This window comes from Pseudonaja textilis, chromosome 1, assembly GCF_049901715.1.
Source record: "Pseudonaja textilis isolate UNSWEBS1 chromosome 1, rPseTex1.2, whole genome shotgun sequence".
Classification (NCBI taxonomy): domain Eukaryota; kingdom Metazoa; phylum Chordata; class Lepidosauria; order Squamata; family Elapidae; genus Pseudonaja; species Pseudonaja textilis.
The window spans coordinates 260,352,885-260,370,870 of record NC_141990.1 but is presented as its reverse complement, the minus strand read 5'-3'; the positions used below and the strand labels follow the sequence as shown (position 1 = coordinate 260,370,870).

Sequence of the window (17,986 nt, the reverse complement as noted above, 5' to 3'; positions counted from 1 at the left end):
CCCCCATTGTTAATCTCTGGGGGAATGACGTTCCAAAGAGATGGAGGCACCACAGGGAAGGCCCTTCTTCTAGGTCCCACCAGGTGCATCTCTTTTTTACTTTTATGTCAGTCTTAAGTTATTCTTCAAAGGACAATAGAATTTAGTTATAAGGTCTCTAGCATCTGTAAAACACGCTGAAATTAATTTGCAGAAATGGTTATTTATTTGTATGCCTACCGATAAAGACCACTGCCCCCAATAAAGCAAAGCAAATGGAATGGTAGTGTGCACTTTTTCCTTTCTCCAGTCAGGCAAAGGTTGAGCTACCATGAATCTCCACTGAATATACTTGCCAAACTCAGAAAAGGAAGCCTATAACATATTGAAGCATTTTCATTTTATTTGTTCCAAAGGTACAAATAATAAGATTTAAGGAAATAAAAATCCAAATCTTAATTTTAATGTAAAGATAGATAAAATGACAAGTCTTAAGAAGGCAATTTTTCATTTCAATAAGTTACAATGAAGGAATAAGAAATCCTTGTTAAATGTATTCTCAATATTTGGAATGACTTCTTTTACTTCTGGAGGCAAGAATTACTATGCAAGAAGACAGGCTGTCCAGAGATGCTTATCTTCTTTCTCTCATTATCCTTTGTGTTGTAGCCTTCTATAATACATCTCATATCACTCAAAGAGCTGCCCCACCTCATTATAGAGATGAAATCTTACAAGCACTTCCTGGTCCCAACCAACATTTATATTAAGAGAAGATCCAGGTAATTAAAATCTGTCTCCTGTTGCAAATATTTTTCAACATTTTATATGACAGTTCACACAAAGTACAATTTTACTTACAGTACTGTGATTAATAAAAAACAAACATTGTGAACATATGAAGTTAGTGCCAGCGTTATATTTAGCTGTAATTCTTAAGCTTTGTAAGAAATAAAGAATTGTGATGCCTGAAGCTATCAGATAATGAACATTCACAATCATGTTAACGAGATAGATCCTACAGTTTGCCAATCTTGTAATTTTTACAATCTCAATTTCAATAAAGGATATTTCTTGAAATGTCAAAATTGAGGAAATAGCAAGAGATTTTTAGTTTAAAATACAGAAGTAATATGACATTATTATTGGTAGTGGTTACAAATTCCAAATTGTTATATTTCAATTGAAATGAAAATGAACATATCTGAAACACTACTAATGCACTTCAGTAAAACTATTAATTGAAAATATTGTTTAATAATTATATAACACAAAACATCTTAATTGAATGGTTCCAGTGTAGTATATAATGTAGCTTAGTTTTCCTTTAGTTTCTTTAAATAGTAAGCTCTTGATTTTAAGGAAGTATCTCTGATGCTTTTTTTGATATACCAAGCAGGCATGAAATTTGCTGCAAACCATTTCTAAGAAACAGAAGCAGAAGAAGATGTGTTACTAAGTTATTAAAGACCAAAGTATTAATGGATTGATAAATGAAAACAAGTTATAGACACACTTGAAAATTCTAATCTTTAAATATACATACCACAAAAGCATGAGATGGATATCCACAAGTTACTGTTTCCTGACCAAGTGTATTGAGGGAATATTTTACAAATTGTTCAGGAGTGGGTCTATATATGTTTGCTCTACGAAGTTTAGACATTTTTGTCATGACAAAATATGGTTGAACAGTCTGAAAAGGAAAGAACATTTTATTAAATTTATATCTATCGGTTTGTACCTATATATTGTCTTAAAGTCTTATTTAATATCTACAACAGACATGTGCTACAAAACAATTTAAACATAGAAACTGCTATAGTGTGTATGTTTGTTTAAAAATAAAAATTCTTAATTAAAAAAAAGAAAGTGGAGAATGGTTGAATCCTCAAGATGGCAATGATCAGGACTCTCCTTTTGTCGAACAACCAAGAAGATGCCCTTAAAATACATGGCAAAGAATGTTCATGGAAGACTTAAACACTCTAAACTTCATGTGGAAAGATTCTGAGGTACTCATCCAAAACCCAATATGCTACATAACATGTGAGGGTATAATGCTAACACTAAAAAATGGTCACAGAACTCTTGCAGTAAAAGCAAGTAAATAAAAACTCCAAATTAACTAAAAGCTCTGTTTCAGCCAGATAATTAGCAGAATAAAGCTAAGTCAGCACTATAATGAAAATATTTTGATTCAAGGAATTGCCTACTACTTTATTTTTGGCAATGGTATCCACAATTGTATTTCAGAGAAGGAATAATTTGAGTGTATTTTAATCTCTAGCATTCCATATTATCAGATTAATTAAACATACAGTATCAAAACAGATCAATCACACTAACCTGCACGAGGATACCTTTTTCTTTGTATTCCAAGCTGAGGGCTTGAGAAAAGAAGTCTCCAAAACACTAAATATATGTAAAGAAATATAATGGTAGGAATACACAATATGAAACTGCAAATAAATCATACACTGTAACTTTTATATACCTTGCCATTAATTGTAAACCATGTAGTGTGGAAAATAGCATTCCAGGCTAGGAATTTTGTACACTGTAAGGAAATGTAATATTTGCAATAGAATAGAATAGCAGGGTTGGAAGGGACCTTGGAGGTCTTCAAGTCCAACCCGCTGCTTAGGCAGGAAACCCTATACCATTTCAGACAAATAGTTGTCCTATCTCTTCTTAAAAACTTCCAGTGTTGGAGCATTCACAACTTCTGGAGGAAAGTTGTTCCTCTGGTTGCATTAACTGTCCAGAAATTTCTCCTTAGTTCTAAGTTGCTTCTCTCCTTGATTAGTTTACACTCATTGCTTCTTGTCCTGCCATCAGGTGCTTTGGAGAATACCTTGACTGCATCTTCTTTGTGAAAACCCCTGAGATATTGGAACACTGCTATCATGTTTCCCCTAGTCCTTCTTTTCATTAAACTAGACATACCCAATTCCAGCAACTGCTCTTTATGTTTTGGCCTCCAGCCCCCTAATAAATTTTACTTCTGTTCTCTGCACTTTTTCTAGAGTCTCAACATCGTTTTTACATTATGGTGACCAAAATTAGATGCAGTATTTCAAGTGTGGCCTTACCAAGGTATTATAAAGTGGTATTAAATTATTAAAGTGGTAATATAAGTTGTGTAATTTGTATTGTATGATCAGCTAAACACATTCATAAACTATAGTATATTGTTCATATACCTTAAACAGAACAGGAAGATATATTCCAAAAAAGTCATAAAACTCAAGATTGTATTTATGCTACATTACTCTAGATTATGAGGAACTGCTTTGAATGTTCAACCGTCCAGTCACATAGGAGTTTTTTGGGTGTGACACTCACATTTTAGCAGTGACTTTGCTTCACTTTGTATGTTTGAACTTTCTACTAGTTTCCTTTTTTTCCCTCAGTTCTTACATCTATATAGCACTCCTCAAAGTCTAGAGCAGCTAGCATGGTTGGTACCAATCAAGACCAATTTTGCATAAAACCACAGGTTTATGCAAAATATTAAATATGTCTCTTAGAAACTTTTTTCAAGTGTTCTTGTCACCTCAGCTTTTAACAAGGGTTGGTTGGCTATCTTTTTATTATAGAGCAAGTCTCCAACCCCTGGCCCACTACCAGGCCTTGAGCCATCTGGAATCAGGCTGCGGAAATGGTAGGCGAGTACGCACATCTCCACTTGTGTGAGCAATGGGTGAGCGTATGCATACATGCTCTAATTGTGCATGCAGGTGTGCATGCCCGCTGCTCGTGTGGAACCATCCCCTCTTCGCCCCTGCCCCCCAATCCGCAAAGCCAGAAATTAAATATATAAAATATATTTCATTTATATTTTGTAAGCTTAGTGAAGTATTTTTGTGTTTTTTTCACATTTGTTAGTTACATTTATTATTTAATGCTACTTAATCATTTTATACTTTGATTTATATTTTTAAGCAGTTTACACACACACACATACATACATACATACATACACACACACACACACACACACAGTTAAATATAATATCAGTTAAAAAACAAAGCATTCCCTCCTCCAATATTTATCTTGCAATAATCCTGGGAAATAGTAGTTTTGACAGACACAATATGACTGAGCCAGCGTTAGCCAATGAGATTTCATGACTAAGAATGTTTATATAATTAGTATACTATACTCAGATGTTCCCTCCTCATTCCTCTAATGTTGCTGCCAGAAGAGCAGGGATGTTGGTTTGAGAAAAACTGCAGTTTAGGGTATTGCCTGAAGTGTAATTTATTATTAACCTTTGCTATGATTATTTGAAAGAAACTAGGCTTTGGGAACCATAATTGGCTACAAATAGTAAAAACTATGTACTTAATGTGAATCAAAATGTATATATTCATAAAAACAATTGGAAGGTTTTAAGAATTGTGCTCACGTGAAAATACTTCCTTAAAACAGTGACATTTGAACCAAACTAAATTCAGATTCCTTGCACAAAGCTGAAGGAGGCAACTATATTTTTAATAGAAGACTGTCCCATACCAATAAAGTTATAGGTACATTTCATTTTAAAATCTGAATTAAAGAGACTAATTACAAGGTCTCTGTATTCACTTTCATGAAATAAGGAAAACATTATCCTCTTTAAAAAGACTATTGCAAATATTGCATTTGCCAATAAGCAGTTCAGTTGAAAAATGAAAACAAATTACACACACTATGTTTTTCCCATATATGTACCTTGCTTGCTGAATAAAGAGTTACAAATGGAATTGCTGCACATGCACTCATAGAAGTGATATTAATTATGATTCCCTTGGACCTGAAAGACAGACAGAATATAAATTATAAATTTGTTGAAACAAAACAGAAGCCTAAAATATATAAATGTTAACTATAACACCCATAAGTATTTGCATTAAAAAAAAACCCTTGCACTTGACTCCTAGTGACTGCCTAGAATAGCCATGTAGTTTTCAGGGCGACAATGTATTACTACTTCTTCCTGGCTGTTCTTTTTAAAAAATTTACTTTAAAAAATAAATTCCCAGCCTAGGGTACAAACCTAAGATTTCTTGGTGGTTTCTCATACACATACAATGCTCCTCACTTACTGCCTTGTTTAATGACTGTTAAAAATTATAACAGTTCAGGAAAAAACCCCATGATTGTGACCAATCCTTGCAATTATGACTCGCAATATCCTGTGGTCACAAGTTTATAATTCAGGCACTTCACCACTAGCAAGCATTTAATGTACAACCATCACAGTGTCACATGGTCATATAATTGTCATTTGAATTCTTCCCAACCAGCTTGCAACAAGCAGAATAGAGAATGCCTTTCACCCAAATCTGAGCTACTGGAAGATTCTGACAATGATTCTTGTACAGGTGAATGGATTACACATTATGCAAAGCTATCAATGAAATAGTAAATATGAAAAACTAAATGGGAAGCTTAGTCCCGAGAATGTGACAAAGTTCAACTCAGAAGAATTCCAAAACTGTGACACTAATATGGGGAAGACATATTCTTTGTCTCACTTATCAAATCCAAGAGACTACACAAAAAAGAAGACTTCAGTACCAACTTTAATTTCAGTAAGATGTGAAACCAAAGAGCTTGCTCAATCAAAAAATCCTTTAAACAGTCAAGAAGGAAACATGTTTTTAATAGCCAAAATTTCTAAGTATTTTGGCTTTCTTCAACCACGAAGAGACTTTACAAATGAGCCCAGATAGAAAAATGGAACTACTTAGGCAAGGAGGAAAGAATCTGCAGGCAGCAGAAGACACTTTAATGCAGAACCAAATACCGTGGTTCAAAAAGAAATATATCAAGCTGGATGAAGGAAAGAGATACTTGTGATAGAATGGTTTTCTGTATCCATTGTGGGGGAATATAACTGGAAGGAACTAAGCAAGCAATAATTTTTAATTTTCAGAAAAATTATCTACCTCATGTAACAACGGCACAAATGGAAAAATTCCAAAAGTACAATCTAAACTAATACTGAAAGGTTGTCAACTCTTAGCCCCCTATTATTCCTGAGTCTTTTGCTTTGTGCACCAATTTTCTGTGCCTGCCATATAAGTAAAGCTTGTTCTCTTTTTTTTTTTCTTCCAGTGATACTCAGGAATGGCTTTAAGGTTATTCCCAGGAACATCCCAGAAACATAGCCACCCACACAGAGTAGCTTGTTATTGAGTTCTCACTGATGAGTCATACAGGCTTTTTAATTCCATTTTAAAAAGAATTCACCAAACAGTGAAAATAAAACAAAAAAGGGAATCAAATAAAGATAGGCTTTCACAGTCTGATGATTCATGCACCCAATCCCATGACTCACACAGCATTACACTGCCAATAAAACATGGAGGCCTGACTGATTTAGTCATAGTAATGAATTTTTCAAAGAAAGGATTTTCCCCTATAAATAATAATGGCTGTCTGGATGTGTTGATGTGACTCACTTTTCTACCATGTGAGGAAGCACCAATTGTGTCATCTGAAAGAAAAATAAGAAAACGATTGAGTAATATGCAGAAAACAGACTGAGGAAAGCCCTCTCACAAAACAGCTGACCTCTCTTCACCTCAAAAAATTATAGAATTTGAAGGCCATCATTTGTAAGGCAGTGTATTTTTATATTACTTATGAAGTTTGGTTCTCTGATAAAACATGTTGAGCAACTCAGATAAGCTGCACTTATGAACAATTTAATCAGTCTGTCTGATTTTTCATGATTACAGAATGGTTTCAGAACTTCTGTATGTTACACAGGTGAATTTTCTCAAATATCTAGTGCCGATGCTAGACAGTGCAAGAGATCAAATTTAATTAATATTTTGCAAGGAAAGCAAAAGTGGTTAAACAATGCAATTGTATGAGAGGTATCAGCAATGGCAGTCTAGACCACTTATAACAGGGGTGTCAAAATCTCAGCATCATGTTTTTGTCATGTGATGTATTGCAACTTTCCCTTCGCTAAAATGGGGGTGGAGATGGCCAGTGTGTGATGCATCCAGCCCGCAGGCTGCAAGTTTGACACTCCTGACTTATAAAAATATGAAGCAAAAGTCAACTGATCATGGATTACAATTCCATACGTCTCAGCCACCATGATTAAGTGGGAGGTTGTATGAGGCACTTCTCATAATCAATTCCATCTTAAGAGAAAAAGAAGGCAAAGAAATGAACAATATTTTCCAAGCTGTTTGATCACACAAAGAAATCAAAAGCTTTTGCTTTATGATTTTTAAAGATAAAAATTTCCATTATTTTGTAATCACTGAGTAAGTTGGCAACCATATAAATGTTCCTAGATAAGTAAGTAAATAATTTAGAAAAGCAAGCTTTTAATATTAAAAAATAATTCTAAAAGAATTTAGTTTTCTTATTTTTGAAATAAATATCTTAATATCAGAAGAAATGGTTCTCCGGCCAAAGTTATGAGAAATGTAATTTATCTTTTAATATATCAACTGTACTATAGCAGTTACCATTAAAAAAGAATGTATTTTACCAAAACATATAAGCTACTGTTTTTTACAGTACAACCACCATTATGAGAACATGACCCAATCTACAATTTTCATTTTGAATCTAATTCAAATTGAAAGTTTTATGGCCACAGCATCTGCCCTAATATTGGGCTTCTTTTGCCACCTGTTCCCCTAATACAGAGTTTGACAAAGAACACCAGAAAAGATAACAATGCAAAATTTTCTGTGACATTTCATTGTTAACCATTTTAAAAAATCATATTGGTTGTTGGCTCAATTGTGATCATAAGTTGAGGACTATCTATATTTCTGATATTGATACTTTCTATATACCTCTATTCTAGAGCAGGGGTGTCAAACACAAGGCTGCCAGAGATGGCCCGCAATGTGGACAGATCTGGCCCATGAAGCCACCCTGGAAAACATAAGGGGCCAGTCTGTGTCATTACAGCCCGGTCTACTGAATGCAAAGAGGAAACATTGGGCCAGTGTGGCTTTGGCCCAGTCTACCCAATGAAAAGAGGAAATATGCCAGCAGTTTGGGAAGTGGTGTCAAGCTGGCCATGCCAACCCAGTTGGGCATGACCCCCCCCAGCGTCAACCACAGCCCTGATGCAGCCCTCAATGAAACTGAGTTTGACACCCCTGTTTTAGTGTAAGAAAATATTTTTCTAAAAAAATAATAATACCAAAAATGGCTTGACAGGCTTAGATATGAATAACTTTGAGTACCTTTTACTTTTTCTTCTCCAGGAAAATGTTATACTAGTAAACATATGTAGAAACACTTCTAGAGGCTGCCAGACAAAATGGATTTATGGAGAAACTCAACAAAGAAGCCTGTATAATTGCACCTGCTTTACAGAGATGAAATTGCACAGAAATTGTTTTAGACAAATACTTTTATTACTCTATATGCAAAATAGTCAATTCTCCTGCATTAGCACAACTTCCCAAAAATGGCACTTACCTTGCACATAGATAGGGCATTAACATTTATGATCCTGTCAATTTGCTGTAATGAAGGGAAAGCATAACAGCATATTATGAACTCTTGATTTAAAAGTTTGCAGTATGACTAGAGCATATGCTATGTAGAAATTATCTGAACAAACTTTGGAGCCCAATTGGGATTTTGTCATTTATTGATCTGATTTGATTTTTGGATCCAGAATCCAAAGTTACAATATTGGACAATCAGAAATTTAATGCACTTTTCTTGACAGAATTTATCCAATCAGGCTTTATCAATGTATTGTCTCAAACCTGCCTTAAAATTATCATTTTAGGTCAAATTGTCTTGAAAATTTAATGGATATAATCTCTACAATGATAACTACAGTCAGAGGGCTTTTATATCCCTTCTTTAAGTGCAGAGAACATGATTGTTGAGACTGATATGAAAATATAAGGTATTAATTCACTTCTTTAACTTTGCTAAATATAGTGTTTTGAAAACTACAAATTATGGCTCCAGAATCTCTGAATTAAACTAATGTTCAGACCAGATGACAGACTGAAGTGAAAAAAATAAAAAATTATCAGATAGCCACTTAGGATGAGTTATTATGAAAAAAATGGAGCACAGCCATGTGGAGCAAATGGTAAAATTAAAACTTTCCCACCTCACGATCTTTCATTCTGCAAGATACTGCAACAGGATTGAATCTAATTGCAGATTGGTTGTGTTTTGATAACAAATACATGTGTATAAATTATAAGCATACACATGACATAGATATAAATTATTGATGCTTCTCTTCTTTTCTAAAACATCATAAAGTGCCAGAAAGGAGATTTAAGACTGGACTTCATTGAAATGCAGCATTAGAATGCACTGGGTTCAGGCTTATCCACTCAACATTGGGAATGAAAATGTGGTTCAAATGATACTCTTTCCCCTTGCCATTTCCCCAAATTACATTCATATGTCAAATGTGCCCGTTTTGAACTGAAAATCTAGTACTATTTGTTTTCAATGTTTTTATTTTATTGCAGATAGATATTGTTTTATTTCTGGGTTGTAAGCTGTTCAGAGTTTCAGTCAAGATGGGCCTCTATAAAATGTTTTAAATGAATACATTCACTCATTCATTGAGGAGTCAAGAATGAGTCTTGATGGGAGAAAGGTTGCAAATGCAAGTTCTGAGTGTACTGAGGGACAGAATCTTTTTAAACCAAAACTCCAGAGAAGGTAGTTGAGGAATCAGTAGAGCAAAAGAAGATATAAAAGGTAGGTACGGTAAAGACCGAAAGAAAAGCAGTTTCACAATTTGAAACAGCAAATATCTCTATATTTTTTTGGGTCCAAGTTATGTATTTCTACCATCAAAGAGCAAATACAACTATCTATTGATTTTTTCCATCTTGCTTTTCAATGCAGCTTAAAGAATTCCTACATAATAATCTACTTTCTCATCTTGAATCCTTGTGTGAAATGTGATATAAATCAACTGAACATAAGTAAGCAATAAATCAGTATTTTCTTTAGGTGTTGTTTTGTGAGCTGGGGTGGAATTTTTATCATCACAGATTTCCACATAGCTGTGGTGGTGCAGTGGTTAGAATGCAGTACTGCAGGTTAACTCACTGCTCACTCCAGGAGCTTGATTCTGAAGGACTCAGCCTTCCACCTTTCCGAGGTTGCTAAAATAAGGACCTAGACTGTTGGCGGCAATATGCTGTTTCTATAAATCTATAAGCTTAGAGAGGGCTGTAAAGCACTGTGAAGCAGTATATAAGTGTAAGTGCCAGTGCTATGTAGTTAATATAAAGTATATTGTAATTAATTTAAGTACCTCATTTTAATGTTTTATGTGGTATTGCTTAAGCTTGTTTATAATACATATTTTATGTAGTTTACCAAGTTAAAGTGCAGCTCAGACAATCAGGATATGTTAAACACAAAGTAATTCTTGCTTTTTATGTCCAGTATAGTAGCCTCAATTATTATTTTTCTTGCATGTCAAACAAAACCAAAATAAAGATTTCTACAAAACTGAGAGACAAAGATATAAATGCAACATTAATTCAAACAAGGCTGATGCACTTACTGTTAGGGATTTTAATGAATGAATTGAAGGTGTGAAGATGTGAAGATGTGAAATATCCTGATTCCTTGGATTAGGATTAATCATTATACATTTTAATTTGAATTTAATGAATTGTTCATAGGACTGTTTCTAAATATGGGGAGGGGAGGTGCTCATAAGTTCTTATTTATACTTTTGCAATTATGATCCTATTAACAAATCAAATAAAACCAGTGTCGCACTTACAAATATTTGAATTTAGTATTAAATATTAAATTTAAAAGACAGGTGTGGGAGGAAAAGAATACTTACTCTGTCTAAATCTGGAATCTCAAGGAAATATTCAGGATAATCATATGAAGCGCCCACGTTGTTTACTGAAACATACATAATTTTAAAATATACACCTTGAATATTCTAAAATTAAGTTTTTAGCACTGTGTTTAGAAAATAGTTAAGTGGCATGTCACAGACATCCCTACTTCCTCTAGGCATCAATGACTGAGATTATGCATGTATTAAAGTTTCTTAACATGTTATTAATCAAGGCACAGAACAAGAATAAACACAAAAAGACTGTCAATAGTGTCCTTTCTATTAAAATCATAAAGCACCAGAAAAGCTAATTTGGTTGGATCCAGACTTAGCTATACTTACAACAGATTCCCAGGATTGTCTACTATGGTTAATTTAACAAGTTATAATGGCCTGAATCGCACATAGCACTACGCTATAACAAAATGATTCATATGTTAAGCTAAGCCATATAGCTCAATCATTTTGTTTGATGTGTGAATTTTGCTGCTGAAATCAACAGGACTTAATTTATCATTATTTCACTATATCTGTTTTAATCTGTTTAAATTTCAACTCATCAATTACAATCTAAATTCACAGTTTAATCCTGGCCTACCAATTTGGATCCGACTATAATTTATATTATAAATTAAATAACAGATTAAAATACAGCTTTTCAGTTTAGCTATAGCAAGTTTTCTGTTCCATTATGCATATTCACTGGACTAAGTTAAGTTTGGACCATGTCAATGAAAAGCATAATTTTAAAATAATGCAAATTCTAACTTATGTATTTATGATTGGTACATATAGCTAAGAAAATGTCACCAGCTAAACAATGTAAGGATACAGCAGTTCTTACGATGAAGAACTTTATATGTCAATACAATCTACTTACTATAGTTTAAGTGACATACAGCAGTCCAAGAGATTGAACTTTAAAAACAATGAAAATATCAACATTCTAGCAGACATGTTAGTTAATATGTAGTTGAACATTCAACATAATTACACAGCACTATACAACTGAATTTGTATTTTTCAGGTAATTCATAAAATTATGAATCTTAAACATATAAGTACTGCCATTTTTGTCAATAAAACTCAGTTCTATGGATAAATAGAACTTTGGATAAATGTCTAATTAACAAATAATTCTGTGATAAGTAGACTCTGTAAAAAAGAATTCAGTGCAGTCCTGCCTTAGGCCTGAAGCCAGCTGGGTAACTTTGGGCACTCATTCTCTCTGTTCTAGGAATAAAGCAATGGCAGCATTCTTCAGAAAATCCTGCCAAAAAATCTACATGAATTTCTCCAGGTGGTCATCAGGAGTTAAGATTTTCTTAAAATTCTCTCTCTAATCAGTTGAATTATTTCACAACAGATACTGTAAAACTACTGTGCTTATTTGCTCTACTATGCCAAATTGCTAGTATGAGTTATATATCAATATAATTTATATCCTTATTAAGAGTATTCACGATGTCTAAGAATAAATGATACTCTTCAACTGAGACTGAATCAGACTATAGAACATTAGATGGCAGTATAAACCCACACATGTACATAATCTTTGAAATCTCTCAATAAAAAATATTTGAGTAGAGTGAGGAAAACAAAAAAGACAGAAATAGAAGAATAATGCAAAATAGTATCCTTAAGAACAATTTTGTTACATTAAACATTTTCTTTTGGCCACAAATCTTGCTTTAAAGATGTTTTCTGTTTTGTTTCCATGTTTCTAAAAGGTCAATTTTTTACAGATTAATTAAATATTTAAGTGTTTTGAATTTTTTTCACCCACTTCATTCCCCCCACATACACATACTTCAAATCTGTGATATTCTAGTCATCACCAATTAAATAAAACATAATTTCAATTTACATTTTTATGAAGTATCTTTGGTTATTGGAATTACCACTTACTTTAAATGAATCCTTTTTCACAAAAAAGAACCCCCCCTTGGTATCACTTAGTTATGTTTTCTTGGGCTCAAGAATACAGATAAACAGTATGCTGAAGCAGTAAAGAGATTACTCCTCTAGAAGGCAATGACAAAATTCAACAATACCATGAAGAATGAGGGTATTGAAATGACAAAAATAGTTCGTGGTAGCTATATGGATGAGAAAACTGGTCACTGATAAAAAGAAAGACAGAGGCCCATAAATTATGGACTTAGAGACAATTGCTAAAAGTACCATGAACCTCAGGAAGAAGAAATTAACTAGTCATAGATTAATAAAGGCTGCACCCTTGAGCAGGTGGCCAGCAAGCAAAAGTGTACATCTTTTGGACATGTGATGTGAGTAGATGGTAGACTGGGAAAATGAAACACTGTACGATTTTTTTTCCACTCCATGGAACTTGTTGGATAAATAATAATGTGATGTTTTATGGATTTGCTTACAGATAAAAGATGGGGATGAAGAGATAAATGTTTGTACCTTTAAAGAAGATGAAGACTTACTAAATTAGTTTATACTTTTGTGATGAAGCTTGGAACTCGCTTCTTTATACATTTATTTCCTCTTTTTTGTTATATTTTTTTCTTTTCCCTTGCACATTTTAACTCTATCCTCTTTCCTTTAAGTTTACTTTGTATTATTTTTCACGATTATAATCAAAATTCTTAATAAAAATAATAAATAAATATCCCAAAGTTTCTGGTCAAAAGACAAAGATCTAGTGATAGAAAATTGGTTGCATTTTCTTTTTTTTGTCTCTTGTCTCACATGGAACCACATCAAATTCTCATGAAAGCCTAGGGTTCCATGGTACATAGTTTGAAAAATTCTATGGTAAAACTAGAATATGACAAGATGAATGGGACAGATATTATTTGAATGTCCTCATAAGAGCTATTATTATTGATTGGGAAAAAATGGAGTCTCTCAGGCATTTGGCATATCCCACAGGTCAGCTGCTTCTGTGCACCACTATGGAGGCTTCATGGGTGTGGTCCCTTTTTGCTGTACTGCTGGGCCAAGATGGACTTCTTCTGGCTTCTTTCCCTGGCCTCATACTACAGTCCCCCCGTCCCCCATAATTTTTACAAAGTCTGTGCCAGGCCTCCTAGGAACTCCCTCAACCCCCAAGGCCCTCAAGCTCCATTTAACATTTGCACCTGGAAGAGACAAGATGCCATCATAAAGTTATTTCATGTCACATGGTGACCCACTTCATAACCACAATGGCTTACAACCAATTGTGATTGTAAGTCAAGAACTACCTGTAAAGTAAGAAAAATACAGGGTAACTGACATTACATTAAACTTCGGGCATATCATGCAGGGGAATTCCCTGGAGAAAGCAAGTATGCTTGGAAGAGTTAGCGATAAAGAGAAGCAAAGAACACGGTGGTTGGACACCATCAAAGCTAACACCAGAGCATAGAACAAGTCAAAGAAGCAGTGCAAAATCAGAAAATATGGAGACGTGGTGCAGAGAATCGCCGAGAGTCAGACATGACTGAACGGATAACATCATTATCTTTAAAAGGAATGCTCTATTTTTTTGTGTGTTCAAGATATCAAGCTTTGTTCCACAGAGAATACAATTTAAAAATGAATTTTATCAGCCTTTGCAAGGTTATGGTTTCCTCCCACCCTCTTCAAAAAACCCCAAAGAAACTGAATGTAAGATACAAACCTAAGATACCAATGTCAAGGCCTTCCAAGCCTGCTTTTATTTTGTTGTAAATAGTTTCTCGGTTTTCAAAGTCAGCAGCAATTGTTTTTGTTTCCACTTTGAATTTGTCCTCTGAAATAAAGAACACATAGACATTGAGTGCTGTGTCTCATTACTATTATACAATAAGGTGAAAGGTAAAACAGCCAAGGTTTTGAAATATAACATTGCAATGAACCTTTTATCAGATTGTGTTTGCTCATTTTAATTTAAAGGGTTTCAAGAAATTTAAAGTTTCTTATTTTGCAATAAAGAAAAGATTTTTTAAAAAAAAGTTTTTATTCTGCAGTACACCAAGCCTCTTCTCTTGAAGGTCTAATAGGTTACTTATTTAATAGTCATTTACAATTATTCTTGTCTAGCCATTCATCACTAACTAGTTTTAAGCAACCTACCTTACCTATTGGATCAGATATTTTCCAGGATAAATAACTATGAATGGAAAAATATATTTCATAGTTTTATTCCTTACTTAATAGCAATAAAGCTGGGAACATATAATAAAAACCTGGGACCAAAATAATCATTTGACAGTTGAAAGTTGTTTCCTAATATTTTTTACCCGAAAGCAACAGCAATAACACTCTACACCACACAAAATAGCAGTAGCAATATTATTATGGACTAGCCATTAGGAAATATAAAAATATAGAATATAAAACACAGATTAATAAGACCATAGATAACAAGAATTAATTAATAAGACCATAGATAACAAGAGTAAAAGAAGCAAATTGAATAGAAAAAGAATAAAGAGTGCAAATTATATCTCTGTAACACCCCTACAATTTATTCCAAATCAGATATGTAGATCTCAACTGAACTGTTTTGTTCAAATAAATGATATGCCATATGATATGCAATTTTTGAATGCTGACCACATATGAAATATGTTCTTTTTAATATAAGGATCCAATAGGGATGTGTCCAGTTGTACAAATCTTCCTTGAATAAATACTGTCCAAAGATGTTTATGCATTTGAGTTTAAATAATGAGGTAATTTGGAAGGTATGTTTGTAGTGTCTCATCCATTTCAATGTGCCAATCTTATTGAAAATGGCTATGTCTTTATAGCCAAGATTCTTTGTGCAACGATCTTTTTAGCTAGTTTTCCAATTATACAAGAGATAGGGAGACTATAGTTCCTAATGTAATTTGTCAGTTGTACAATCCAAGAGATCTTGAATTAAAATTTTGTCTGTTCCAACAAACACAATTTTGGAAATCTATCACTTTCTATAGTATTAATTTTGCACCAGTAATTTTATGCCCTGATTAGACAAAGAACAAATTGTATAAATTCCCCCATTTAGCTCTGACTGCAGCAACTGAATTCCTTTTATCCACACCAAAATAATTCTTAGATGCTGTGCTTATTCTAGTGGTCATATATATTTTAAGCCCCAAATCTTTGCTCCATATAAGAGAACGGAGGCAACTTTGGCCTTATATATTTTAATAACTGGAGATAAGAAACCTGGACAGCTGTGGTTAACTTACTTGACTTTTGTAGTTTGTTCCATTATAAAGTTGAATGTCATGCCTAGGTACAAGCACTAGGAAAACATATGGCTGGCTCAAAGATAGTGGCAATGGAAGATCAAGTTGGGGGCAGATCATCCCAGAGAAAAGGCTGCTAAGAGAAAGGCTGCTAAGAGTCCTCCTCTCCCCCCACCCTCTATTATATAGGTTAATCAACTATTTCATACTCTAGCTGAATTTGGATATTAAGATTCTTCAAGTGCACTATGTTATTTGCTCCTGCTATTCTAGTAAATTAACAAGCTCTTGTAATACTTTTGTGGGCAGAGCATACGTTATCAAGTGATTTATGTTTTAGCTATCTCCTAATCCAAGCACTGCAACCTTCACCAAGAAGATTCAATGAATCTCCTTTCTAGGCATTCACCAGCATTGCTCTGGATTCTATTATGTGTGTTATTCTATTAATATACTACTGATAACATGGATTAATAAAGTATGGTGGTTCATCTTTGTCAATATCCCTTAAAATCTTGGATTATTTTTACTAGCAATAAAAAACCTACGAGCTTTTATAAAGAGATGCGATCTAGAAATAATGCTCATTGATAAGATTTCTCTGCTAAAACTCTGACCACACGATTTCAAAGCAGAGCAGATGTAGCTAAAAATAGCAGCACTCCACCTCACTCTAGAGATTTTCAACCTGTTGTATTTTTTTCCTGATGTGATCACAAGATTGCTACTGCAGTAGGAACTATTTACGTCACTATTTTGCATAGCAGCATGTCCCTGGGGATTTGAAAATAATGCACTTGTTTCCAAAAGATGAAATACAAAGTGAACATTTGTATCTTGCTGTAAGGGCTATTTATAGGGGTTGGGGATGGAGGAAAAAATAACTGAAAACAATTGATAATTCTCCATGATTAGATTAGATCATTCTCCAGATGGAAAAGCAAAATAAGTGTGTACATATGGTTTGGTCCCAAGATACAAGATGATTAATTGGGAAAATGTGGAAATCTGTAAACATTTGCAATGACAGAAGGGAAGGGCAAGACTAAACTCTGCCCTTCTTAAATACAGTATTTACCAATCTAACAAGACCACAATCAAGATATATAGATCTAAATGCTACTTCACATTTTTCTTTTAAATAAATGGAATACAGGAGATGGTTTTAATTACAGAGATACAATTTGGTGTCTAACTATGATTCAGTGTGTTAAAGGCTATCAGCAGAATGCACTTATGTGGTATTTATGGAATGTAAATGAAGACTAAATGTTTCATATATTACTTATATTAATACTAGCTTGTTTCTAGCCTTTCTGCTAAATTTGCCCTATAACGTGGATTACAAGAAATAAAGAACTTAAAAACAAAAAATTAAAAAGAGAAGTTAAACCCAGTTCAGAGTACAGACATGTTTTTAAATTTCAAAATCTAATCTAGGAAACCAAGTGAGTCTTGTATTTTTATCAATAAATAAACAAGCTGTATTAAGGCATTTAACAATAGTATTCCCCTAGTTTAGAAGGTCTATTATGTAGCCCTATTAATAGCCCTATTATCAGCAGTATGGCCATGTCCTATGAGCAGCACCCCATATCATTGCATGCATCGCCTTCCATTTTAACACAGATGGCAAAGTGCATGTGGGGGACGGCTGAAGCAAAGGTGGCAAGACACAGTAAATGCAGACATGAACATTGCCCAGTTGGACCCAGATGCTGTGTTTGATCGTGCAAGATGGTGTTCATCGATTTGAAAAACAGACCTTGCACCTGTGTAGGAATAATGCTAGGAAGATGATGATTCCTTAGTTTAGTAGCCCTATGGCAAGACAAATATCTCACCAATTTATTGTCATCAGGGATGTGCAAGGCTCTTATCCAAAAGTCATGCTATAATATTGTGCAAATACAATTAAAACTTTCCAATTGATGTAACTAACATTTTTAGCTCACTCTTCAGACAATCATTTACACTGGTTGACGGATGATGATTTAT

At 33.8% G+C, this 17,986-nt stretch overlaps 1 protein-coding gene across 1 annotated transcript in view; it reads right to left on the bottom strand.

Annotated features, from left to right (window-relative positions):
• Window positions 1-364: 364 nt before the first annotated feature.
• HSD17B12 (hydroxysteroid 17-beta dehydrogenase 12) overlaps window positions 365-17,986 on the bottom strand; it is a 70,362-nt gene continuing 52,740 nt past the window's right edge. Inside the window, exons 4-12 of the mRNA XM_087921390.1 lie at window positions 14,449-14,559; window positions 10,812-10,876; window positions 8,438-8,482; window positions 6,436-6,470; window positions 4,700-4,781; window positions 2,329-2,394; window positions 1,526-1,675; window positions 1,286-1,403; window positions 365-1,050 (exon numbers count right to left, since the gene is read on the bottom strand). Coding sequence (XP_087777516.1) covers window positions 1,296-1,403; window positions 1,526-1,675; window positions 2,329-2,394; window positions 4,700-4,781; window positions 6,436-6,470; window positions 8,438-8,482; window positions 10,812-10,876; window positions 14,449-14,559 — 662 coding nt within the window. The 3' untranslated portion in view covers window positions 365-1,050; window positions 1,286-1,295. The remainder of the gene's footprint in view (window positions 1,051-1,285; window positions 1,404-1,525; window positions 1,676-2,328; window positions 2,395-4,699; window positions 4,782-6,435; window positions 6,471-8,437; window positions 8,483-10,811; window positions 10,877-14,448; window positions 14,560-17,986) is intronic.